The sequence below is a fragment of the Pinus tabuliformis genome, chromosome 5_2 (assembly GCF_031772625.1).
Source record: "Pinus tabuliformis cultivar Carrire ecotype Pingquan chromosome 5_2, CPIR1, whole genome shotgun sequence".
NCBI lineage: Eukaryota > Viridiplantae > Streptophyta > Pinopsida > Pinales > Pinaceae > Pinus > Pinus tabuliformis.
In genome coordinates, this window is record NC_142306.1 from 321,786,873 (window position 1) to 321,814,039 (window position 27,167).

Sequence of the window (27,167 nt, forward strand, 5' to 3'; positions counted from 1 at the left end):
TTTTGCTCAATATGTTTACCGTCCACTATTTCGTTAACCTCATTATCTTAGTGACGATGTTTTTATGTGTTTCTCCTAAAATTGGCATGGCTTCATATACACACAATCACTTAGTTTATCAACACAAAGTTTGTTTGAACTTATGAGGCACTCAATGCAGTATGCACAAAAAAGGACTTTATCTTGACCAATAACAATTATTGCATGATCTAATCTACTTCACACAATGCGATTAAAAGATAGTCTTAGATCCTAGTCTAAATTGAGACATAAATTTGTATCCAAAAGAATCAATAGCATTCTCAATCTTTGACCTAGCTAATGGCATTTCATATGTTATAGTCATTGAAAATCATATCCATAACTCTAACATATCGCTCTGTATACAAAGTACTAGCTAAGAATGAAGTGAACCTATAACATACTAATTATGTAGCAGCTAGTTCTGCATCATATCAATTCTATAAGAACTCAAATGAAAACATACAAGAAACTTAAAGAAAATATACAGGACAATGAAGCAATAGAAACTAGAGACTAACTTGGTGAAACTAAATACTAATGCACAAAGATAGCACAGTGCCTGGGCCATACCCAAGACTCGAACTATCCTTGGTCTCACAAGATCACTAGAACAATATTATGTTGAAATCCCGCACATGAAATCCAAGCAATCTATTGAATTTATACAACTGGAATTACAAAGCAAATGTATCCAGCATGATCTTAAGAAAAATGTTTATCGTCCACCTCTGAGGCAATTACACACATATATATACATAAGAAGGGGGCTTGCCTACTCTGTGAATGGAGCGGCAAAGCCCTCGAAGTTCGATACCAATTCAAACAAACATAGTACTAAAAAACTAAGGGCACTCAAAGTTCAATACTAATTCAAACAAACATAGAAATAAAAAACTAAAGAATCCTTTGATTGGCTCTATGGTGCAATGAGTTCCAATAGCTACCCATTCATGTAATCCCCAGCTAACTATATCATGAAAACCCCTCTACGCCCTTTGAAAGATTCGGCTACAACTTGTGGTCACGAGTTCCTCTAGGTGTTATCACAGTTATGCATTTATGTAACATCAGACCTGAAGCCCTGTTCAATCTATAGGATCAAGTAAATTAAACCTCGAGCACGTTGATGCACAACTACTAACAAGTTCACCGAGATCCTCATGGCCATGTATACTATCAAACCTTCATCACAATGGAGCCATTTATGATAGTATTTGATTTCTTACACCAATTCGTCTATATTCATTAATATGTCTTCTTAAAATACCCTCAATTTAAGAAAACCACTTGTTCTAAATTTGATATTAGGGTTTAAAGGTTGATCCCTTTGTGCAAGTGTAGAAAGTATGACAGGGACTAACTCGTGCTGACTTGGAAATAGTGACCATTCTCATAGTAGTCCGAGTTAGTAAGGTCCTTGTGATCAAAGCATGGTTGCAAGTGTGTGCGCACGCATGTGCGTGCACACAATAATCCAAACAATCTCAAAACACACTTTAGCTATAAAAAGAAAGAGAGAGAACAAATGGCATATATATACCTTTGGAAAAATCATAATACGTAAGGGAAAACCTACTAGAAAGAAGGCTCAAATGAACATGTATTTGAGGCAAATAGGGAGTGTTTATGTAACACAAAAGATTCAAAATGGTGGTCCATCACTTAAACGTTAATATTTGAAGTCTCGAAATTTTTATCAAGAAATCTTGCACTCAAAAACTGAATTGATTTTTGGAGTAATTTAGGATATAAAAGTTACCACTCTTAACATATTCTAAACCAATCGACTCCTATTGAACTGCAAGTCTTCCCAAGGTCCTACAATCATCTTGGAAAGATCATTTCAATGTTCTTCAAATTCACATTTATTGCTACTTTTGTCCAATGTTGCATGGAGAGGGAGTTTTAGAGCGGGAGCATCATTTTCCAAAAATCCTCAGGAGCAAAGCATCCCGGGAGAGTCTATTTTATATATATATATATGCTAGCATTCATATTAAAAAAAAGAACCTTTAGAATGCCAAATTAGATGCAGAATATATGAAAACATGCATATTTTCACATCAATGAAGATAGAAAACATCTAGAATGTCAAATTAATTGCAAGATTTATGAGAACATGTATATTTTCACATCAATGAAGATATAAAACATCTAGAATGCCAAATTAATTGCAAAATTTATGAAAACATGCATATTTTCACATCATTGAAGATAGAAATGGCATCCATAGGATATTAATGATTAATCATTCAAGCATTAACCATCTAGAATCTATCAATTACAAAAAAACATACAATTTTTAAAGCCATATTATAGAAAGTCGACCATTAACTTATGGAATGAAATAGTTTATCTAGCAACTGACAACAATAAAATGACCAAATAGCTATGTTCACAAAATAGGCCATCTACACACCAGAATATGAACACCAAAAGGTCCAATAATAATAGTGTTCACCAATTGTGAAAGCACCCATGTTGTCAAATTTTGTTGTTGGGTAGCACCGCCATGCATGTTCCACCACTCCTTGACAAGCAATGTTCCAGCTTCGCTTATATCGAGATCCTTGTCATTAGTAATTTAGTATCATCCTTCATTCTTTATCTCTTGTCTAGCCTTTGCCTATACCTCGATCCTCTCAGGATATCAGGCGACACCACCCAATTTTGATGAAACTGCCTAATCCAAGCCTTAAAATATGGTAGAAAAAGTTTAACATGCCTGATCAATAATTTTGGTTTAAATGAAGGGTACATTTTTGCTAAGGCCATGAAAAAGGAGTTCAACAATCAACACCACCAACACTCGGGTACATATAGGTCTAGGTGATCTTGATTAAATATCAATCACATACCCTTATACATGATAAAATCCAATGAAATGTCACAATCCCATCAATCCTAAAAGCCTGAAAACTGTCAAGTCTACTAAATTTTGAATGGAATATGAAATTATATTTTCTCCATATGAAGTCCAATGAGGTTGGAACCACTCTCAAACATCCTGAAACAATAAATGGTAATGTTAAAAATTTAAGTCAAAGGATAAGATTCAGAATTTAACATTACTATTAGGAAGGGTCTAGGGAGCATCCAAGGAGTGCATGAAGTCCAATGAGGTTGGAAACACTCTCAAACATCCTGAAACAGTGAATGGCAATGTTAAAATTTTAACTAAAAGGATAACATTTTAACATTGCTATTAGGGAGGGTCTAGGGAGCATCCAGGAAGTGCACTCCTTGCCTCTGGGAGCATTCTTGGGAGTGCCATGCACCCAAATTGGCAGGGAGTGTGCCCAAAAGGTCCATTGTGTGCTCCTGGATTTTCAGAGTGCATATTCCTGCTCAAAGTACAGTTCCAGGGCCAAAGGCAGGGGGTTAACAGTTCCTGCAACCTTGGTGAAGATTGCTACTTTCATAATTATTCTTTAAGTCGCAGCTTTGTGAGGATGATTCTGTGCCATTTAAGAAACAAAGATGATGGCAATTCTATGTGAGTTTTGCCATGTCGCTTGGTCACTGTTCTCCCTCCCAGCAGCTCAGCACACTTTAGCAGACCCATTGTGCCTCGGTTTCAGTGCAGAATGGAAGATCTGTGGATCAGGGCACAATAGAGATGCATCTTAGGAGGGGCAACAACTAATAAATAGTGATAGAGGCACATGCATTTCTGTGCATAATGGAAGATCAGTGGGTAAAGGCACAACAGAGATGCCTCTTAGGAGGTGCAACACTTAATAAATAGTGTTAGAGGCATATGCCAGCATTAGACTTTCTTATTTATAGGCAGATATTCAATTAGTAGGCAAAGAGTGGCAGTAGTGTATCCATGCAGCAAGCTGGATGTACTGTTCCTGGACAGATTTAGAATGTGCGCATGCACTGTTCTTGGACAGATTTAGAATGTTCAGTTCACACCAGTCATTGCAATTTCAACTTTAGATTGGATGCTGTCATGAGGAAGTTCTATTTTAGAACTGGCACTGTTTCCAAGGCAGAAGACACATACATGCATACAAACTTGGTCTTCTCCAGTTGAAGGATGTTATTCTAGGCATAGAACTCATGTAGCAGGGCACACCACTAGTTGGTCTACATTCATTGCATCTCATGTTTCCTAAGAGTCTATAAAAACTATACATGCCACACCACTGTTATTGTGGGTTAGATAAAGTTTTGAGCAGTTTGCATTTAATGTTTTCTATTAGAAGTAATATACACTCAAAGTGTAATAAAGTGCAGGAAATCCGTGTTGAAGTTCTTGGTAGCTTTGGAAGGTCTTCTACATGAGCTTCATGTCTTAGCATGTAGGAGATAGTTGATTGCTTCTTTAGGTGTTTGCTTGGAGGAGTTAGTGAATTTTGACTTCTTTCCTAAGTCTAACTTAGGAAAAGTACAATAATTAACGTTAATTAATTATTATGAACTATTAAGCCAAATTACTAAGGATAAATAATTTAATTATTTAAGTGACTTAGATATCATCTCAACCGTTGATCTTAAGGGAAGCAAGATCTTATCTCGACCATCAATCACTTAGGAGAATAGGGTTAGTGATTTGGCTTAATAAAGTTATAAAATAAGCCTAAAGGAGAGGTGACGACAGACAAGTGGAGGAAGCAAATTTCTCTAGAGTGAGAGGCTCAACTAGACTGAAGAGAAGGAAAGAAGAGTGTAGAGAAATTTCAGGAGTATTTCCAGGAGGCCGATTTCAGGAAATTGAGACGTCGAGGAGATAAAGCACAAAGGAGGCTGAGTTGTGGAAAGGCTTATTTATCCAGTGGGCTGATTTTATTGAGTGCGCAAGAGTTGTATGAGGAGAAAAGGAAAGGCCTGATTTGCTGGTGGTGAAAGCCGAGTTTCTCCAGGGCCGAATTCTTCAGGTGGCTGATTTTCTGGTGAGCCGAATTCCTTCGGCCAAGTTTTCCACTGGGACCAAGTTACAGGTTCCAGCATTGCATTTTTCTGTATATTTTTCTGTGGGTCTAGGCTCAGATTTTCCTGAGGATTTTATAAGCAAAATCGTTAGGAGTGTATATTTACTGTTGTGATGTAAATGGTCTCTGGAATTTTTATTTTTCTGCTGCAAATTATTTTATTTTAGAAGTTAAATACCAGTGATTTTATTTTCACAGCAATTCAGAATTTTATTTAATAATATTTTGGGAATAAAAATTGTTGAGGTATATATAAATCTGGGCTGGTATTGGAAATTTAACAATCTGTTTGCCATCATAATTTTCAGATCACTGTTTTATGCAGCATTAATACATACAATCCATTGTTTTGATCCATAAATATTGCCGAGAAAATATCACGATATTTCCTTGCCTGAATATCACAATATTTCCAGAATATCGTCGATATTTCGGCAAAATATCGCGCGATGACCAAAAAAAACATTGGGCAGGCTGGGCTGCGGCTAGAAAAAGCAATTTTGGTCATTTCATTTGCTCATTTTGGTTTTTGAATCTTGGAGAAGGGGAAGAGCTTTGTGGTGGTTGTCAAGGAGGGATTGAGGAGGAAACAGCCATTATCACCACCAACTAAGAATTTCTTGTGGATCAAAGAATGAAGAATAGTGAGCCAAACTTCATTTCTTCCATTAACAGATATGTTCTTAAAAACCCCTATGTTTATGATTTTTTTCATAGATTTAGGGTTTATGCTTGCTTAACTCTTTGCCTACCAACATTTTGCTTCTTTGTTTTTTTCCCATTTCCTGTGATTTTTATGCCCATGAGCCAATGCAAGGGTTTTCTCCATATTTGGACAGCAAACTTCATTTCTCTTTTTAACTTTCTTATGCACCCTCTTATTGTCAATTTTCATTCACATTGCAAAAAATGTAGTAAAAAAAATATGTTTTAAAATGAGGTGGTTATTACTTATTATTTTCTGTGTATTGGTGTTTAACGCCAATTTTTTGTTTTTTTGGTGCCCTAGGTTTAATTAGTTCACTGCAAATATGCCAAAAGCCTTGGACCCATTTTGGGAGTATGGGGAGCCTAATGGTGGGACAAATCGGGCATATCTATCATGCAAATTGTGTGGGACCAAGATGGCATGAGGGGTTACGCGATTGAAATAGCATCTGGCTAGACTCCCTGGACATGATTTTGGGCTTTGAATGGTTTCTAGTGTGGAGCTTATACAAAAAGCTCTTGAAACAATTGATGAGAAAGACAGAAAGAAGGAAGAGGCAGAAAGAAACAAGGTTGAACGTGCAGGTAGATCTTTCAGGATATCTTCTTCTCATTTTGAGGCTGAAGGTACTGGGAGGGGCTCCACAGCGTCACCTGGTAGTGCTAATGTTATTGGGAGCACAACCTTCCATAAAATCAGTTGTTAAAAAAAGGGAGAAGAAATAAGCAGATAGAGTTATGGGGAGGTGTCTTTTCTGGAGTGCCTTACCTCTCAGCATCACCAAAACCAATCCATTTTGGCAACCAATGTGTGATGCTATTGTTGTTGTGAGCCCAGGGTACAAAAGTGCTACATATGAGGAGTTGCGGGGGCCAATACTTGAAACAGAAAAGCAAGACATCAACTCTAGATTGGCAGAGTTGAAACAAACATGAGAAGTGCCTGGATGCACAATGATATCTGATGGTTGGATAGATAGGAAGGGTAGGACCCTTCTAATTTCTTGGTACATTGTCCTAAAGGTACCATTTTATTAAATCAGTAGATGCATCGGCACATATAAAAGATGCAGCAATGATATGTGAGTTGTTAGATGGGTTCATTCGGGAGATTGGTGTGCAAAATGTGGTACAAGTCATAACAGATAATGCAGCTAATTATGTGTCTGCTGGCAGGATGCTTATGGAGAGGCACCACACATTGTTCTGGACTCCGTGTGCAGCACATTGTATCGATTTGTTGCTTGAGGATATGGGGAAACTCTCCTTCATCAAGGAGGTGATTGATATGGCTAGGAGCGTCCCCAAGTTTATATATAACCATGCTTTTGTTCTTAGCCTCATGAGGAGATACACTAGAAACAAGGAGTTGTGGCGTCCTGCAATCACACGTTTTTCCACCAACTTTATTACTCTTCAGTGTTTGCTTCGATGTCAGTTTGAGTTGAAGCAAATGTTTGTTTCTAATGAGTGGCGTGATTGTAGATACAGCAGGAGACAAGATGGGAGAGCCATTGCAAAAATGGTGTACACTGACACATTTTGGCAGGGAGTAGAAGAAGTGTTTTCAGTTAATGAACCTATAATAAAGGTTCTAAGATTGGTAGATGGGGGCAAGCCTGCAATGGCTTATTTGTATGAGACCATGGATAGGGCCAAGGAGTCCATTCGTTCTTATTATGCAGAAAAGGGCTCTGTTGGGCTTGATAGACATATGATGTTATGAGATGTGATCGATAGTCGGTGGACAGGGATGTTTCATCAACCCATTCATGCAGCAACACTCTTCCTCAACCCCACCTTTTCATACAAATGCAACTTGATTTAGATGGCGAGGTGATGGAAGGGCTCCATTCCTGTATTCAGAGGATGGTACCTGATCTAGAGCTTCGTAGCAAAATCAATAGCGAAATACAATTTTATCGAGATTGTGTTGGCCTATTTGGCTTTGATGGTGTTATTAAGGAAAGGACCCTCTTCATGCCATGTAAGTGACAAGTCGTCACTCATTAGAATTTTCAATTTAGAATTTACTTATTTATAATTCTATATTTTTAAAATTCAATTATGTAACTTTTGTTTGAAAGTTTAATTATGTTTTAAGTTTTTGACTTTTTAATTTCTTTATTTTGTTGTAGATATTTGGTGGCAAAGCTATGGTGCAAGGGCACCAAATTTGCAGAAATTGGCCATAAGAATCCTGAGTTAAACATGTAGCTCTTCAGGGTGTGAGCGCAATTGGAGTGTATTTGAGAAAATACACTCAAAAAAGCGCAACAGGTATAACTTTGAGCTTCAGCCTTGAGTTGAGCAATTACATTTATTGTAATTTTAATTTATGACCCTCAAGTGTCAAGAGTCAAGACTCATTAGTTTTTTTGAAACTCTTACAGGTTAGAGTGCTCACGCCTCAATGATTTAGTGTATGTGCATTACAATATCCGACTTCGAGTGAAGCGAATAGAAGCACCAATGGATCCAGATGCCATTTCCTAAGACAATATTGATGTATTGTCTCAATGGAGAGTGGAGTCTGAGGTGCCCATATTGGAGGAGTCACCTGCATGGTTAGAGCCAGAGGGACCATTAAAACAGGGGCAGCAAGAGGAGGACTCGGGGGAGGAGCAGCGCGAAGAAGAGCAGGAGGAGGAGACTGTGGGCACCATCTGCTATAGATATAAGAGAGCACAGCTCCATACCCAACAGTCATTATTTGACATTATGTTCAGAGGCAAGCCAGGCAAACAACCCATCATGTTTTCCCATAAAAGGGGGATAGGGCACTGATTTCAAATAGATAGCTGCTAGTTTTATTTGTTTTGCTACATATAACTCATGATGATGAGATACTTTTATATATGTGATGTTATTTTGTATTGGTTCTCCACATTTGAGTCCTTGATTGGACAATTATCAGGGATCAGCAGGATTTGGGATCGCCTTTGATGTATCATTTTTATTTTACATTCACTACATCATATATATCAATGTTTTCTTCATATTTATGTGCCAATGTGTTTATTTCATGTTGTTGTCATTTTATATGATTAAAATTCTGAAAAAAAATAAATATATTATGCATTTTTATGTTTGCCGATATTTTCGCCGATATTGCCAATAAGATGTTTTCTGGACCCTTGCCGCTATTTTGCCAATACCGATATTTTCAACACTGGTTCTGATCACTTTTAGTTTGCTGTTCACACTTTTCAGTTTGCTTATGTGTGTTCAGATCTAGCCGTAACAGCAGTTTTGAGAGTTAATTAAGTTTCCATCTTTCTCAATTGTTTTTGTTTGCTGATCCAATCAACATGTAAAATTTTAACATTTCTCCTTCCTATCAATTGTTAAAGCTACAGAAAAACACCAAGGAATAGCAATTTCCTCTTAATGCCTCACTTTTCAGTGTTTCACCTGTTTCCTTATTGATAAGCCTTGTTGCTTTGTCTCAAGTTCTTAACACCTCCTGTGGTCTAGTTCTCTCATTTAAGTATCAAACAGCCCCAACACATTTTAGTCTCCCCACCTAGAGTCAAGCTTAAAAATCACCAAAATACAAAGGAATCAAAAGCAATAGCATGGCTTCATTGATTAGTAACCACTTTCACCACCAACCAGAAAACCAACAAGAATATTAAAGCATATGATCCTTTATAATGAGGATGGCAAAGCTAAATATATTCCCAGGGTAATTTTACAGAATTGATCCCCCCAAATGTATGGTTTCTATGTCAAAGATAGAAATCATCCTTTCACTGTAAATATTTTCTCATCCCTATACAATGAAAAGGAAGCATTTATTTCACCCCTCCAATGTGTTACGGAAAATAAAAGATACAATTTTGAATATGTGAAGATTGACTTTATGAGGAAAATTTGTGATGTGTAAAAAGAGAGGACCTATTTTTCCCATACTTGAGGTAAAACAATGGCAGGCCGCAAATTTGCAAACACACCAAGTCCAGCACGAAGTCCAAGCAATCCACTTTCTGGCCTCAAATGACGTTCATTATTGTCCCATTTATAGCTGCATGTAACATGTTTAGCACTAACATTCAGAAAAGAGATCTAGCACATGACTGCAAAATACAGTAATATACATATTACAAAACCAAATCAACAGTGTAGGCATAATTAAGAGAAAAGGTGCAAACCCGCCAATAGCTGCAAGAAGCACTGCATCTGATTGCTTGCAAGCAGCCAAAGTTTCATTTGGTAAAGGAACTCCTGTTGCATCTATTGCAGCTCCACCCACAAGCATTTCATTGAACTTAAAGTTTACATCTGACGCCAATGTAACATGAGAAATTTGGATTGTACATATCAGTGACAGCCCAAAGCATCAGCTGACATTTGAAAAACTATATGATTATATAATAGGTCATTTTATCTCTGTATTCTAGTCTGGATAGAAAAATGCTAAATTAGAGAATAGGTGAACACTGAATACAAAATAGTTACTCCGTAAATGATAGTTGCTAAAGAGAGCTTTAGAACTCTATTGTCCACTGTTGCCAATAAGTTCGGCAATATAAAATGGAAGTATACTCATCTCCTCATGTTACAATTATAATTTGTGTACATAGGTAGCATCTTACAGCTACTTCCCACCACAATATAAAGAATGAAATATTCAATACCCATTTAAAAGGCATCTTCCCATCGAAGAAGGTTCCAGACATGGACCAATCAAAATAAAACCAAATAACATCTTTCCATATCAGCGAAGTGGAGATATTTGTACATTGTCAGTGCTTTAATTTTGGCACTATTGCCCAACAAAATGGGTAACCCACAGGAGGGATTTTTTCTCCTACATCTGATAGCCAGCCAGCCCCTGCCAGCCACCATTAGATAACAATATGCCATGTGCCTCCGCCATTTGCATCAGCTTCTCACCATCCAGCATTGACAGTTGGATGAAGGTGGGTGGTTGTTCAAAAGGTATTTTGATCATTTTGCAATCGGATGTTTGTACTTGTTTGTTTTGGGCATTTAGTATGGATAATGGAGTGATCTGGAAGATTGACAAGCCTTGACCGTAATTTTGTTCACACACCTTACCAGGTGGTTAATCTTTGACCTTGGTCCAGTGGGACCTCCCTTAAGGCCCTTTGGGCTATATGAGGGGCACTACCCGGAAAGCCATGATCGAGATAGCGCATTCCATTTTCCCAATACCATACTTAACACCTTCCATCCCACATTACAAGCCCTATATCTCACCTCCGTTCTCCAGGTACAACTTGTCATTGGTTTTTGGGGATTTGGCACTTATATGTTCACATACCTCAAAGTAGGGCCTAGAAACTTTGCCCTAGAAGGTTGATGCAGCTAAAAAAAAAAAAAAACATATCATGGCCACAATGAAACAAAAGAAAGAAAATCAAAATGCAAAAGATGGTTGGAACATAAAGATTAGCACGTGGGCAAAAGCCTAGCATGAGCTCTACCTACCTCATATGGCCATCATTTGGTTCCTGAGCACATGATGCACCATTACATCAAAAAGGGGTAATAAAACTGCTACATCATACAAAGCAAGCTCTAACCCATGAGCTATAAGTGGTAATACAAGGAATAATCAAGAAGTAAAAGGCACACAAGAGAGGTGGAAAAATCAGGTCAAGATGGTAACTCCTACCTCCACGAATGCTCCCTCCTCGCATCTATACACTCAAGATGTGGACACCCCCATCAGTTGGTCCCTTTGACCATGACACTTGACCATGAAGTCTTCTCCCCTCCATTACCACATTATTGTACACTAACACCTATCAATTGAAGGGTAGACTAGGGAAATGTTACTTCCCTTAAGGGTTGGAAGCATCTAATAGGGTTGACAATTGGCCACCCCTACCAAGGGAGAAAAGACCTTTGCGAGAACTTGGTCCTAATTCGAAAGGGGATATTTGTTCGAAGTATTATTATGCCCTTAGCATTCAATTTTGATTCACTTAGATGCATTATTGATCTTAGTCTTTGATGAACGGTTACCTTCACTAGAATCCATGTTGTTTTCTATTAGGTGGTTCAGCAGCCTAAGCCTTGGGCACCCACTTCACAGGTACCCAAGCCCTTTAGAGAAGTACATTGGCCTAATCAAGTGCAGCGTTGAGATACTAGAGCATCCTGACCACACTAGTAGATGACACATGTCCTAGAGTACCTCCAGGACCTAGGACGTTGGTCTAATTTGACCTAGCTTTGAGGATTCTTCATGATGACACCACTAGACCCAGTATGCCCCCAGGTTGGCCTTGACACAACCTGATGGGCAGGAGTTGATTCAGAGCCTAGATGAGGATGGTCTCCCATTGAGAGGCTAGGGAGGGGTTTTTGCACTAGAGGAAGCCCTGATGCTGGAGAGGAGGCTATATTTGACAGTGGGAGACCCATGGAGACCACTTGATGGCACCATAGCTGGATCTTGGGACCCCACAGGAGATGTTGAGGTGTATTTGAGCGCCAACCCTCAAATTTTCTATCATCCAAGCATCTACATGTTCTTTGACACCTCATCTCCCTTGGACATGGCATTTGGATCATTATTATGGATAACGTCAGCAATTAGGTGGCTATGGTAGCCTCACACGTGTAGGAAAATTAGGCTTAATTTGTTGATGGCTAATGGGTTGCCTTGTAACCCAAGCACATTTAATGATCAAACTTGCTTTTAGGGGCTTTGTAGGCTAGTTTTGGAAGGCTAGTTTGAATACAGCAATTAGATCCAAAAACTTTTTTTAAACAAAAGACATGAAAATTGAATGAATTTAGAGTGGCTAGGAAGCTCTAATTTTTAAGCCACTAACCCAATATGTTTGAGGACCTTATAGGGACCATAAAATCTAGGAGCAAAATTCGAGTGGTGGTTGTCTTTAAGTAAGGTCTTCTTATAAGGTTGCACATGGAGGAACACCTCATCTGCTTCTACAAAACAATATTCAGAATGATGGTGATTAGCCTGCTACTTCATCCAATTTTGAGCCATTACCAAATTATCCTTGAGAGTGCATAGCATGTCAACCAAGCTATGAGGGTTTCGTCTACCCCTAACACCTTAAAGACTCCAACTAAGTAGGGTAGTACTTAGAGAGACTTCTGGCCATAGACATCCTCAAAGGGAGTCATTTAGGTGGAACCATGATAAGTTGTATTATATGACCATTCTACTACAAGTGACTATTGAACCCATTGGAATTCTCTTTGAAGTAAAGCACCACAAATACACTTCCAAGAACTGGTTGACAACATCATTTTGACCATTGGTTTGGGGGTGATACATTGTGTCAAGACTTAATTGATTGTCCTAAAACGAAAACAACTTGTACCAGAAATTGCTAATGAAGGTGAGGTCACAATCCATCACAATCAAGTGCAGCCTACTATGAAGTTTAATGATATTATCCATAAATACTTGAGCGACCATGGAGGCCTTGAAGGGGAGTTGTAGAGCACAAAAATGAGCATATTTGGAAAGGCAATCAATCACAACCATGATTACACATTTATTGCCAATTCTAGTGACCCCACAATATAGTCCATACAATTGGAAAAATGGGTAAAGGTTGTTGTTCTCCTGGAGGTTTCATTTTCTCTCCCTTGTGCCATTGTCAAATGTCACACTCTACCATAAAGGTGTGGACGTCCTTATTTGTGCCTTTTAAGAAAAATGAACAATTGATCCTTTCATATGTTTTATGGAACCTAAATGGCCTGCTATGGGAGGGGACCGTAAGCTTAGATAACACCCATGATTTAAATGTTGACATTTTGGCTCAAATAAAGATGCCCTTTATAGCAAAGCTCTTCATTTTCCCAAGCGTAGCCCAAATATGCTTGGGTCTCAATTTGAGGTTGTTGGATCAAGCTAGTGATCTTGGGTTTTGTTAGCATTCTTTGCAGATGTCATTCAACTAGTCTACTACTATTAAGGAAAGTGAAAAGGGGGACCCTTCCTCTTCCTACTTCCAAGAGAGAGCATTTGCTACCACATTGTCGTACTTATAAATTATCTCATAGTCATATCCCAACATTTTGGTGACCTATTTTTTTTTGTTTGAGGGAAGAAATCATTTGCTCTAATAAGTATTTTACACTACAAGGATCAGTTTTGATCTAGAAACATTGCCTAGAGGTATGGATACCAGATATTCACAACATGCATATAGCCATCATCTCCTTTTCATAACTTGAATTTCCCAAGTGCCTCTCACATAGTTGTTTATTGGTAAAAGCCAGCAACCATCCCTCTTGCATGAGTATTCTTTCGATGCCTTTACTCAAGGCGTCGCATTCCAAGGCAAAGGTCTCAATGAAGTCACGTAGAGAAAATACAAGTGTTGTACACATAAAACACTTCAGATCCTAAAAAGCCGATTCTATTGCATCATTCCCACTAAAAGTATTTTCTTTTAGCAAGATTGTGAAGGAAGTTGCAATGTTACCATATTTCCTTACGAGCTTTATGTAACAACCAATGAGATCAAGAAAACCTCTTACACATTTTAGATTTTTGGGATGAGGCCAATCCTTCATTGCTTCAATTTTCTTTAGATCTACACACACACACCATCATGACTAACAATATAGCAAAAATATTCCACTTCAAAGACACCAAAAGCACATTTGGACCTTTTAAGAAAGAGTTGATGAACAAGTAGTTGTAAGACTTGATTTACACACAACTTCTACAGTTCGATCAATAGCAAGCAAGGACAAGAAAACAAGAGCGAGAATCAAGAAAGCAAGAAAAAGACCAAAAGCAAGGAAAGAAGGATCTGAAATTTTCTTCTTCAATCCACACATGCGAAAATTAGGGTTTCTACAACTATTGCAGGACCGAGAATTGCAAGTCAAGGTTGTAGATCCGACCTAGGGAATGAAACTAAGATTTGAAGCACATAGTTGTTTATTGGTAAAAGCCAGCAACCATCCCTCTTGCATAAGTATTCTTTCGATGCCTTTACTCAAGGCGTCGATTCTAAGACAAAGGCCTCAATGAAGTCACGTAGAGAAAATACAAGTGTTGTACACATAGAACACTTCAAATCCTAAAAAGTCAATTCTATTGCATCATTCCCACTAAAAGCATTTTTCTTTTAGCAAGGTTGTGAAGGAAGTTGCAATCTTACCATATTTCCTTACGAGCTTTATGTAACAACCAATGAGATCAAGAAAACCTCTTACACATTTTAGATTTTTGGGATGAGGCCAATCCTTCATTGCTTCAATTTTCTTTAGATCCACACACACACACCATCATGACTAACAATATAGCAAAAATATTCCACTTCAAAGACACCAAAAGCCCATTTGGACCTTTAAGAAAGAGTTGATGAACAAGTAGTTGTAAGACTTTATTTACACACAACTTCTACAGTTCGATCAATAGCAAGCAAGGAGAAGAAAACAAGAGCGAGAATCAAGAAAGCAAGAGAAAGACCAAAAGCAAGGAAAGAAGGATTTGAAATTTTCTACTCCAATCCACACGTGCGAAAATTAGGGTTTCTACAGCTATTGCAGGACCGAGAATTGCAAGTCGAGGTTGTAGATCTGACCTAGGGAATGAAACTGAGATTTGAAGCAGATTGAAGGAGGATTGACCCTTGTTGACTTGGTTGATCTTTGACCTATTGGGAAGAGATTGTTGGAGGGCTGACTTTGTGCTTGGAGGTGGACTTGGTCAAGGAGTTTAGGTCTTAGTTTTTCTCATTTGATTGGATCTTATAAGAAGAGAAGATATTATTTATGAGTTTTCCCCTTTGAGGGGTTTTGCCCTAGCTTGAAGCCTACTTCTTGTGTCTATTATCTTTATTGTTTCTGCTCTTGATAATTATTTGATGAAAAGATCTAATAAAGAACAATAAGAAGATATTGTTAGAGATTCCAGGACTAACACTGTGTAATGAGTGTGCTCTGTCCATCCATTGTGAATCATATTGTTAGAGATTTCCGGACTAACACTATGTAATGAGTGTGGACAGATCACACTCATTATACAATGTTAGTCTAGAAATCTCTAACAATATGATTCACTATGGACTGATCACACTCATTACACAGTGTTAGTCTGGAAATCTCTAACAATATGATTCACTGTGGAAGTCTCCAATCACTCATAATAAGAAGATAACTAAAGTTCACAAGCAATTATTAAGGATAAGGAGAACTGGTTTAAATAGTTGCCCTACTAGATTCTGCAACCGTGCTAGGGTGAATGGCACCATCTGCTAGCAACTCCTAAACTATTTTCTATTTCATTTTTTGGGGCAAATAGATGGCAATACAAGTGTACATTGGGTGGGAGGCTACCTAGCATGAGAAAAATAGAATGATCATGCTCACCTCAGGAGAGTGCTAATGGTTGGGGAGGTTCAAATACGAATTGGTGTTTGGCCAAGACTAACTACATGTCAAAATGAATGGGTTGAGAAAGTGTCTCTTAATGGCTTGAATGGATTCAAACTGAGCCACAATGCCTTAATGCCCCTTTTAAGATGTTTTTCCATACAGTGGGACCTGATGATCTTCAAAGAATCAACTATAATTTTTTTGAAAATGTAATTATGCCCATCCTACTAAAAACACTTATGTAACTCAGGGAAATCCATGGTGATGGGCCATAATGTTTGTAACCATTTAGCACCCAAGATAATGTCATGACTCATAACAACCCATTTCAATAGCAAATATGTGGGTTTTCAGGGAATAATCACCCATTTGAACCCTCACAATTTCACAACAACCACCACATTTTAGAGAACCTCCATTAGCAATCATGATTTAGAAGTTCACAACACGGACATAGTAGTGCATTTCTTAAGCTACACATCAATGAATGAATTTATGGGTGTTACCACTATCAATTAAGACAATGACTTCGTGATGTTTGACACAACTAATCAATTTGAGGGTTTGGGGAGAAAAAATACTAGTCAAGGCATGTAAGGAGACCTGCGGTTCAACATCTTACAAATCATATAGATAAATCTCTTTCGTGGATGGATGAAGGACCTTTAAGGGTTAAAGCTTCAACTTCATCATCAAAAATGACCTCCAAAATGGCCATAAAGACTTTTTACTCCTTACGTTTATGCCCAGGGGAATATTTCTCATCACAATTGTCAAAAAGACCTTTAAGTTGTCATTTTGTAATTTTGGTTCGAATTAACTTATGGATCTTGACAGGTGGAGAGGACATAACAAAATTAGTTTGGGGGGGGGGGTTCTTTTTTATTTGAGCATTCACAACCTTTTGGGCTTCCCTGGCTCTTTCAGACACTTCCAACCAAGCAATAGGATAAGCCATTAAGACTTTGCACATAGCTCTTCTTCCAAATCATTGATAAAGCATTCTTTGAAAAAATTCAGATGTTCCCTCAATGATGATGGCTACCTACTCAAAAGTGGGTATGAAATCTTTCAATGTGCTAAATTGTTTAAGCTTGGTTACTTTTCCCAAATAATGAGTGTTTATTTCAAAGTGTACATAGAGATTTTAAACAAAGTGTGTCCAAGCAATATAATCCCCTTGGGATTTCTTATGCCATTACCACCACTAACAATGTTAAAGATTCAAATATAAGACACCCACACAATGTTTGATCAAGTCCAATGTGATGCAATGCAAGAAAAATTAACATTCCATCTTATTGACCCATCCTATAGGGTTGAACCCATCAAATTTTTTGAGATTAGATTTCAAAACTCTATGTCACATGTTAGGCATCTAATCATGATCATGCAAGGTGGAGTGATTTCCACTAGGATTAGATGATTTAACCCTTCCTTTTAGGGAGGTTGGTCCGGCCATTAATAACCCAAGGATTGTGAAGTGAGAATTTGATTCTACAAAGCCATGAATTTGGATAGTTGATTGAATAGTGACTCCACGTTGGCTAGTTTGTCACATGTGTCATCAAGATATTACTAAGCATGGGAGTGTTTTAACTTTTGTAGTCTATCTTGTGTTGCAATTCATCACACAAAGTCTGCAAAAAATAGACTTTGTTGGAGATATCTCGTCCTCAAGTGGTAGCCATGAAGATGCGGGTCCACAAAAAAAGGATATTAAAGAGAGGGTGCCAATGTGATCAATGTTTTGTCCTAGATCTTCTAAGATAGCAACCTGGTAGTGATGTAGGCAAGTCTACCAAAAAGACTTACTACAAAGTGGTACCACACAAGCAACAACTCAATACAAGGAGTCTATTGAGATAGGTCTCAAATAAGGGTGTGAGCATTACTGTGACTTTTTTTTTGCTACTTTTCATGGAATTTTTATTTTTTTGCTTTTCTTGGAAAAGTTGTACTCCCACCTAAATATTACTATACTAATAGAATTCCCAAATTCTAAATATGACAATTTATGTAGGAATTTCACATACTAAAAACAAAGGGCAAAGTTTCCAAGGTCTTGAGGGCAAGGGAATGCCAAGTACTATAGCTCTCTAATATATCTGCAGGCCAATAGTGGTACTTAACCCGATCTCTCAAGGCACCTACTAAGGAAGCTCCATTGTACCCTTAGCCATAATGCATCACTACCAAGGTACTTGAAAGTAATCTTCCAGAGTGTTGTTCTTGATGCACTATAATGGCAAGATGATCAATTGACTTATCTAAAGATGCATACAAGTAACCTAGGGGGCTTCTAGTATACCCAAGGGTACATGAAAGTGAAATTCCATATACAATTGTTGTCAGACGCAGTACTACTCAAAGGGGTGCCAACAAGGGTTACAAGGGCGTCCAACTAGATGAAACCACTTGTATTTCTTATGTGTATTCTTCTGGGACCCCAACCACATATATACCCACTCAATGCTAGGTCAATATGTTATTTATAGACACCAAAATACATCCCCATCCTAAAAAAATCTCCAGAACTCTCGATTCAAGAAAGTGCTACAATACCTCTTATAGTGTTCCTTATTAGCAAAAAAGAAGATTCAAAGCAAAATAGCAAACTACAGCAAGATTTGGAGCGAAAGAAAAAATGACAAATTATAATAATAATAGGGATTTAGGAGAACCAACATACGTCAATTAGCAAACCTTTATTGATGAAATCAATACTCACTCGTCTCTTCGAGGAGGCAACCTCCAATTGAACAGAGCTCCAATTACAGTATGCCTCACAAGACATCTCATTACCTTGCTTCTACTTCTTCATATATTTTCTATCTCAATTCATAGGAACTTTCTAGCAAGTGAAACCTTCTAGTAAGACTTCTTATAATTATTATTTTCACACTATATCTACTACATTTAATAGAAACGACCTCAATACATAACAACCTATCTATCCATTAAAGGCGCAAGGATAGGACCTTAGCACTTCCTTCTACTATTGTTGCTTACTCTTTCCCCTCTTCTTCTCAGGACACAAAGAAGCACAAAAGCCATTCTAGTTGCAATTGAAGCACTTGAGATGGCTCAAATCCTTCTTCTGCTAGTTAGAAGATCTTGAATTGTCTTTCTTCTTCTAACTCTTCTTGTATACTTTCTTTCCTCCCTCTTCACCTTCCCAATGTGAGCTAGATCTAAAAGATCCCTGTAATTGGTTGATATTTGTCACGGTCTCATCCCCTCTACAATGAAAGCATCCCATAACTACTCAAAGTTAATTTTTCTCTCAACCAAGATAACTTGGACAAAGTTATGCCACGATGGGTTAAAGTTATTCAAAGAAATTTGAACTAGCTCATTACCCTCAACTATATCCCAAACTGCAACAATCTAATCTCTCTATTATGTTATCTTCATAAGATAGATTGTTATTGTATCTATTTTGCTCATGCAAGTAGAGATGAGTTTGTTTTTCAAGAGAACCTTCCTAGATACATTCACACAAAGCTCCCAAGACATCATACATGTCTTTAGCAACATTTTTCCCAACAATATGAGAATCAAGTGATCCTTCAACAAATCCAATCACATTCACTTAGAGCTTTCTAACTTTTTATTATGTTCTACTAGGTCTTTAGGATATGTAAGCAATGCAACAACCTTATCCACAAGGGACCATAGGTCTGCCATTTCCAGGAGGTTCTACAATCTCAATTTCCATAGCACAAAGTTGGAGGCTCCTTCCAACAAATGACTCTCTCACACATTGGGAGTTGCCAATGTTGCAACTACTACAAACAAGCTACAATATACAATCATTGAACCAAACATACGGTTTCACACCTCACAACCCTTCTCAGACCCATGTGCCAATCGCTAGCACAATTCTACTTCAATCACTAAAGTTTGTGTTGAATTTCCACGATCTTGGGTCTAGGTTAAAATCTTAAAATATCTTACGCTACCAAACCAAGAATCTTAACAAGAACTACTTTGCACAGCGGAAAATATAAAGCAATAAATCACATATGCACAAGTATACACAATTTTTCAGTGTCCCACGGGGACTCGCTCCCCCCAAGGGTCTAGTTTCCTAGCTCCCCCACGCTCTGGGGACTTGGGGACGAGAAGGGATTGTTTCCCCACACTCCCAAAAAACAGGGTACACAGGGGGACGTGCCAGGGGGACGTTCCCTTGTGCTGAGGGGTTGTTTCCGAAAAGGGGGTCGTGAGGGATCGTGGGGGGTCGAAGGGGGGTCGAGGGGGGACGTGAGGGGTCGAGGGGCCCGATTTTTCTAAATAAACTTTTGTTTATAATTAAAATTTAACATTATTTTTAATACTTTAGGCTTTCAATTCATTTTTTTATAAATTTAATTCATTATTCGCCCTGGCCCCTCACTCCATTCGCAAGACATTCCTAGTTCCTCTGCAACAAAGAGGAATTGGTCCACATATAGTTTCATCCACTCTATCAAGAGGAACAAACTTACCTCTAAAAGAGTAGAGAAGTTAGTTGTTGTGCACAGTGCCCTACGTCTTGAGCATAGGAAGACACCTGAGTATTTGAAGGGACCAGCAACACAATGGGATGTTGATCCAGAGGATGATGCACAGGTAGATATGGAGGAGAGACTTGATGAGAGACAAATGGGGCTGGTTGGTGTGCCACTTAGCATGTTTGAGAATGCTAGTGATTCAAATTCAGATGGTGATATGGTTGATCCTGATTTATTCATGCAGCAACTGGATACAGAGACTAGCGGGGCATTACCTTGAGGCTTGAGCAAAATTATGCTCACTTATCTTTCGATATGTTGATGTTCTTATGTTATTCTGACTCTATAAAATTTTGACTCTTGATGTATCAAACTTGACTTTTATAATTTTATGTCAATATTCACTATTCAGTATTCAATGTTCATAGTAGGAAGTGGAACATCAATATGGTTTAAACTTTAATCATAATGTATGATGTATGATTATAAATTAGAATTTTAAATTTATATGATATTAGATAATGATATTCATATCAATGATCATGATTTGCAGCTTTTCAATTCAAACCCAATTGTCATAGTGGACTCAATTTATAAATTAAATTTTATATTTATAAGTTTTTAAGACCCTGACGTCCCCCAACATTTCCTAAAAATTGGTGGGGAGCTTTTACATAGGCCGCTCCCGCGTATCCTCGCTCCCTCGCCCCCTTGTCCCGAAACCTTGGTGGAACATTGCAATTTTTAACAAATATTATACAATAATGTACAACCCAATCTTCGTTATATTAAACCAAATCTGAATAATACAACAGTCTATGGTATACAAGATACAATGACAATCTTCCTTGCAGCTTCTATGTCGTATCGTGTAATATCGGTCCTTCGCTCCCGTACTGCTCACTAGCTGCCCCTTAGTCCTTCAAAGGACAACACATAGAGACTCCAGGAGGGCTTCCACCTAACACTGTTGCAAGTCACTTATGCTACGTGTACACGGGGTGATCCAATTTGCTCTCTAGGCTGGCCAATACATAAGGTCCAATCTACCTTCTAGTAGCCTCTTTCTTCCATCAAAGAGCTGCTCATAAGGCTTCAAACTTCACCCAATCTTCAGCTATCCTCGTCACTTCAAGACTACTAGTCTAGGGCTACTTTGGGTAGCCAACACACTGCCCTCCACCAGATCAATGGCTCCCAATAATTCACTGCAAGTTTTTCTCTTAGGATGGACTTTTGACCTCCACAAAAAGTCCTCCAAATGGCACCCACGGGCTGCTCAACAAACAAATCCAAAACTAACCCTAAAACATGGATCCAACATAAGACAAACTCACCTGCAAGTCTGTTGTACTGCTGCTAATCTTGATTGTTCCTAGTTAGGGCACTTGCACACTGCAACAGCCCTCATAACAAACCCAAACAATCCTTAAATCATTGCGGCCTCATCTTATATGAACCCTTTGCCTCCACGTTGTTGATTAGGCCACAATTCAGCCCCAAAACAGTCCCACGCAAGGCCTTTTCTGTGGGGTTAGGGCCTGCGGCCAACCATAGATGATTCCCTGTACCCACGGCCTGCTCAAACAGAGTTTTTTGTCCCTTAAATGCACCCCAAACAGACATGAAATGTAGCTCCATTGCCTCATCTCTCTAGAACAGCACCTCAGCCCTCCTTTCCTGCACTTCAGACACCAAGAAGAAGCCCAAACAGTCCTACAAACCCTCGTTGGTCTGTCCTTCTTGCCTACGGCCCAAAACAGAGTTTTCCTCTCCTCCAACGAGCTATTCCTTATGCTTATGTTGCACTTTTGGATGAGGATTAGACTCCTCCATCACCTCCTATATATACACATAAGAAAGGCTCCCTTGGACATCATTCTAGAGCTTGACAAGATGTCACAAGGCTAAATAACATTAACCTGACCTTGACACTTCTTGTGCAAACCCACACATAAACTTCAAAAACCATATCTTCATTTCTAGTGCTCCGATTTGATTGACCTTCGAAGCGTTGGAATCGCCACACCAAGCTCTATCACCTCAAATTTTATCATGCTCAAATTCTTCATGGTTTTGGCCCAAATCCCTATGGGTGCAAAACCCCAAGCTTGGGTTCCAAGCCCACAAGTGACTCTTGCGACACTTTTCCCTCCAAACCCCGAACCCTAGGGCCTGGAGTACCTCCCAAGCGAGTAAAAAATCAACACTCCCTCTTAGCGAGGGAGGTACTTCCAAGACTAGGAAGTAACTCATCATCATCATCACTACTCGCAACACTCGCCCAACTCTTGGCGCTCACCACTACAGCAATCCCTGAAGTATGAACTATGCCTCTCTTAGAAGTGTCGTTATCATTAGAAGCATCCTACTTCTTCTTCTTCTCCATTATCACTTTCCAATCCCTCCATGATTCCTTCTTGCCAGATGTGGAAGCACCCTTGCTCCCCACTAACCATGCACTCTTCTTGGGCTACAAAGTCTCCCTCTGAATCTGCAAGCTCCAACTAGAACTCGACTCCCTCTAAGCCTCTGGAACTTGGACCATCTTCTTGAGAACCTATACCTGCTCCTTTAAAGCTTGCACCTACACCTACTTCTTTCCATGATCCATCGCTTGCCCACCAGCCTATATAGACCATGCACTCTAACTCCAAGCACAATCCCATTGGAGCTAGAGCCTCTAGGCCTAAGTCTTGCTTTCCCAACCTAGAACAAGACCTCAAACCCCTTCTTCTCAATCATCGAGACAAAAATCACGCTATATCTGAGTCCTGGTACAAATAGTACATCCTGGACCCGCATCACTCGTCTTGTCTCCATTCTAAATGGCACAACTCAATATCCTCGGATCTCCTTCTGACTCTTATCGCCCAACACCATGTGCAACTTCGAGTCCCATTCAGCGAAAGTCTTAAAAACCTCCTGTGACCCTCTCATATGTTTCGTCGCACCACTGTCCACATACTATCCATCATCATCGATGGTACCTACGAGAAATGAGAGATCATGGCAAAGTCCTCCTCCTCCAACCTCCTGGTGAGAGCATCTATCTCAGCAAAAGTGGCAACACCGACGACCTGCTTTCCTTTTTTCTTCTCATCATCTCCCTTCTTCTTCATCGGACATCTCAACAAAAAATGACCCATCTCGCCACAGTTGAAACACTTGACTTTAATTAAGTCCTTCTTCTACTTACCCTTCATTCGCGTTGCAAGTGCCATGTCATCATCTAAAGCCCTCTTCTTCGAATGAAGATCCTTGTCTCACAACTCTTCCTGAATGAAGTCATCCCACAAGCTATTCTAGTCTGGCAACTTCTCTCTAGCAACATCCCTTTGATGAAGGGCTTCCATTCCTCGGTGAACCCTTTCAAAGCAATCCTCACCATATTAGAATCTGAAATAGTCACACCAACAGCAACAAGCTCATCTCTGACCTAAGACAATCTCGTTAGATACGAAGTCACTCCTTCACCCTGTATCATCTTGGTGGATTTCAACGTATCCTCCAATACCAATACCCGGTTCTCGTTCTTATTCTGGAACAAATTCTGAAGAGCTATCACATCTCATGTGCAGTGTTCTTCCCGGACAAATGAGGTATTAGAAATCCTTCACACCATCAAGGATGATCAATCTCAGCCTCGTATCCAAATCCTCGTACACTTCCAGCTCCTTTGGGTCAATTGGCTTTCTCGGGGAACTCCCAAATCCTGTTGACCTGCAAGACCAACTTGATCATTTTCTCCCATGGACTATAGTTGGACAACCCCTCCAATGATCTGAAAATCACTCTTGAGTGACCTCAGTTACTTAATTATTGAATGAAGGTATTACAGACTCAAGTGCTGGTGTGTGTCTATGTTATTTTAGGCAACGGATCGATCAAAATGCAAAATACACAGACACTGGAAAATGGAAAATAGAAAAGAAACACAGTAAGCAAATACAAGAACACAACAAATTAATAAGGAGTTCACCCTATCCTCCAGGGCTACGTCTCCGGTCCAGCTTTCAGTGGTGGCCTTCTTTTATTGTGTCTTTAAAGCAGAGAATTACAATGAGGAGCTTAATCTGAGTCTCCTGAAACAGAATTGCTTGGCAGGGTGGTTCTTGGATTCCCCAAGCCACTAGAGTGCATAGACTCTTTGCCTTACCAGCTCTTGACCTCTCTGGTCTTTAATGGGAGGAGCCCAATATGATGCTCAATTCCCGACAGATCCTGTCAGGGATTGCTCGGTGCTGCCTTAAGCTGCAGGTCAACTAGGCTCTATCTTTTCTGCTCTTTGCTTCACTGTATCTTCTTTTCTCTATCTTCATTCTCTTCTCTCTGGTTCTTCCTCTTGGTCTCCCTGTTCTCTGTCTCTGTTCATGGCTTTAAAGCCAATCGATCTCATGACTGCTCGCTTCCTCTTCCGCCCCCGTCGGATCGCCCGCTGTTGTTCGCTTGGGGTTCCCTGTCTCTGCGTCATCGTCAATGGCTCACAGGGAGTGGCCACTTGTCCTCTCGCGAACTGTGTCAGCTCCTCCCCATCAGTTCGGTTGTTCGGTTACGTCGTGGAATGAGTCATCCGCCAACTCAGCAATCAAATCGGACCTCAAATCCTTATACATCGCAGCTCAATCCCCTGTCAAATCCGGTTCCTTCATCAGGCGCGTTCTCAGCCGTTAGATCTGGAGTCCCTAGATCCGATGTCATTCGCTCATTTCGCGTGGTTGACTTGCTCGACCATTAGCGCGCGATGAGCGGCGGTTTTCTCTCTCCTCCGCCTGCCACGCGTCGGGCGCTGAATGGAATCGCTAGGTTTCAACCAAATCCGCTTACCGCCCAAGGGTGCCCCCAATATACCGCCGGTTTTGGAGCGCGGGTCCCGCCTTTAGCCTTTAGCGCTTTCCCCACGATTTTCCCGGCTTCCATGCGACCGAGCGCTCGGGGCCTTTCCTTCTCGAGGGGTTTTGCCCAGCAAATCGCGCATCAAAAATGGCCTCCTTTTCCCGATCTGGGCTTCCCAGGTGCCAGTTTCACCTCTTGCGCAGTCTCCATGGGCCTCGGTTAGCGCGCTTCGACCGAGGTCCTCGTCGTTCCTCGCTAGCTATCAACTGTCACTGTTCAGAGGTCTTCCTAATCGCTCTGTGCTCCTGAATTCGAAGTTCTTGTCCTATCTTGATACAGTCATGGCATTTTTGATAATGTTGATGGATCGGATTCAGATCATCTAACCTGTCCTCATATCGGAGACCAACCTGCAACTTTGACATTGTCACCTACAATGTGACCAACTCCCTCTTAAGCTATACTTCGTTGTGCACAACTCTGATTCATTGACTTCCAAAGTAGCTCAGACACGCTCTGATACCATGTTGAATTTCCACGATCTTGGGTCTAGGTTAGAATCTTAAAATCTCTGACGCTACCAAACCAAGAATCTCAACAAGAACTACTTTGCACAGTGGAAAATATAAAGCAGTAAATCACATATGCACAAGTATACACAATTTTTAACAAATATTGTACAATAATGTACAACCCAATCTTCGTTATATTAAACCAAATCTGAATAATACAACAGTCTATGGTATACAAGATACAATGACAATCTTCATTGCAGCTTCTATGTCATATCTTGTCCTGTCGGTCCTTCGCTCTCGTACTACTCACTAGCTACCCCTTATTCCTTCAAAGGACAACACATAGAGACTCCAGGAGGGCTGCCACCTAACACTGCTGCAAGTCACTTTTGTTGCATGTACACGGGCTGATCCAATCTGCTCTCTAGGCTGGCCAATACCTAAGCTCCAATCTGCCTTCTAGTAGCCTCTTTCGTCCATCAAAGAGCTACTCATCAGGCTTCAAACTTCACCCAATCTTTAGCTATCTTCGTCACTTCAAGACTACTAGTCTAGGGCTACTTTACGTAGCCAACACACTACCCTCCAACAGATCAATGGCTCCCAATACTTCACTGCAAGTTTTGCTCCTAGGCTGGACTTTTGACCTCCATGAAAAGTCCTCCAAATGGCACCCACAAGCTACTCAACAAACAAATCCAAAACTTACCCTAAAACATGGATCCAACATAAGACAAACTCACCTGCAAGTCTGTTGTATTGCTGCTAATCTTGATTGTTCTTGGTTAGGGCACTTGCACACTACAACAACGCTCATAACAAACCCAAACAGTCCTCAAATCACTGCAGCCTCATCTTATATGAACCCTCTGCCTCCACGTTGTTGATTAGGGCACAATTTATCCCCAAAACAATCCCACGCAAGGCCTTTTCTGTGGGGTTAGGGCCTATGGCCTACCACAGATGATTCCATGTACCCACGGCCTGCTCAAACAGAGTTTTTTGTCCCTTAAAAGCACCCCAAACAGACCTGAAATGTAGCTCCTTTGCCTCGGCTCTCTAGAACAACACCTCGATCCCTCCTTTCCTGCAATTCAGTCACCAAGAAGAAGCCCAAACAGTCCTACAAAACCTCGTTGGTCTGTCCTTTTGCCTGCGGCCCAAAACAGAGTTATCCTCTCCTCCAACAAGCTATTCCTTATGCTTATGTTTCACTTTTGGATGAGGATTAGAGTCGTCCATCACCTCCTATATATACACATAAGAAGGGCTCCCTTGAACGTCGTTCTAGG

At 39.7% G+C, this 27,167-nt stretch overlaps 1 protein-coding gene across 3 annotated transcripts in view; it reads right to left on the reverse strand.

The window, feature by feature from the left end:
- The window catches only part of LOC149158800 (3-isopropylmalate dehydrogenase 2, chloroplastic-like), a 244,299-nt gene that overhangs the window by 168,107 nt on the left and 49,025 nt on the right, over positions 1-27,167 (reverse strand). For all 3 annotated transcript variants that reach the window (XM_089436319.1, XM_089436320.1, XM_089436318.1), the window contains exons 2-3: positions 9,827-9,956; positions 9,588-9,699 (exon numbers count right to left, since the gene is read on the reverse strand). In XM_089436319.1, coding sequence (XP_089292445.1) covers positions 9,588-9,699; positions 9,827-9,956 — 242 coding nt within the window. The remainder of the gene's footprint in view (positions 1-9,587; positions 9,700-9,826; positions 9,957-27,167) is intronic.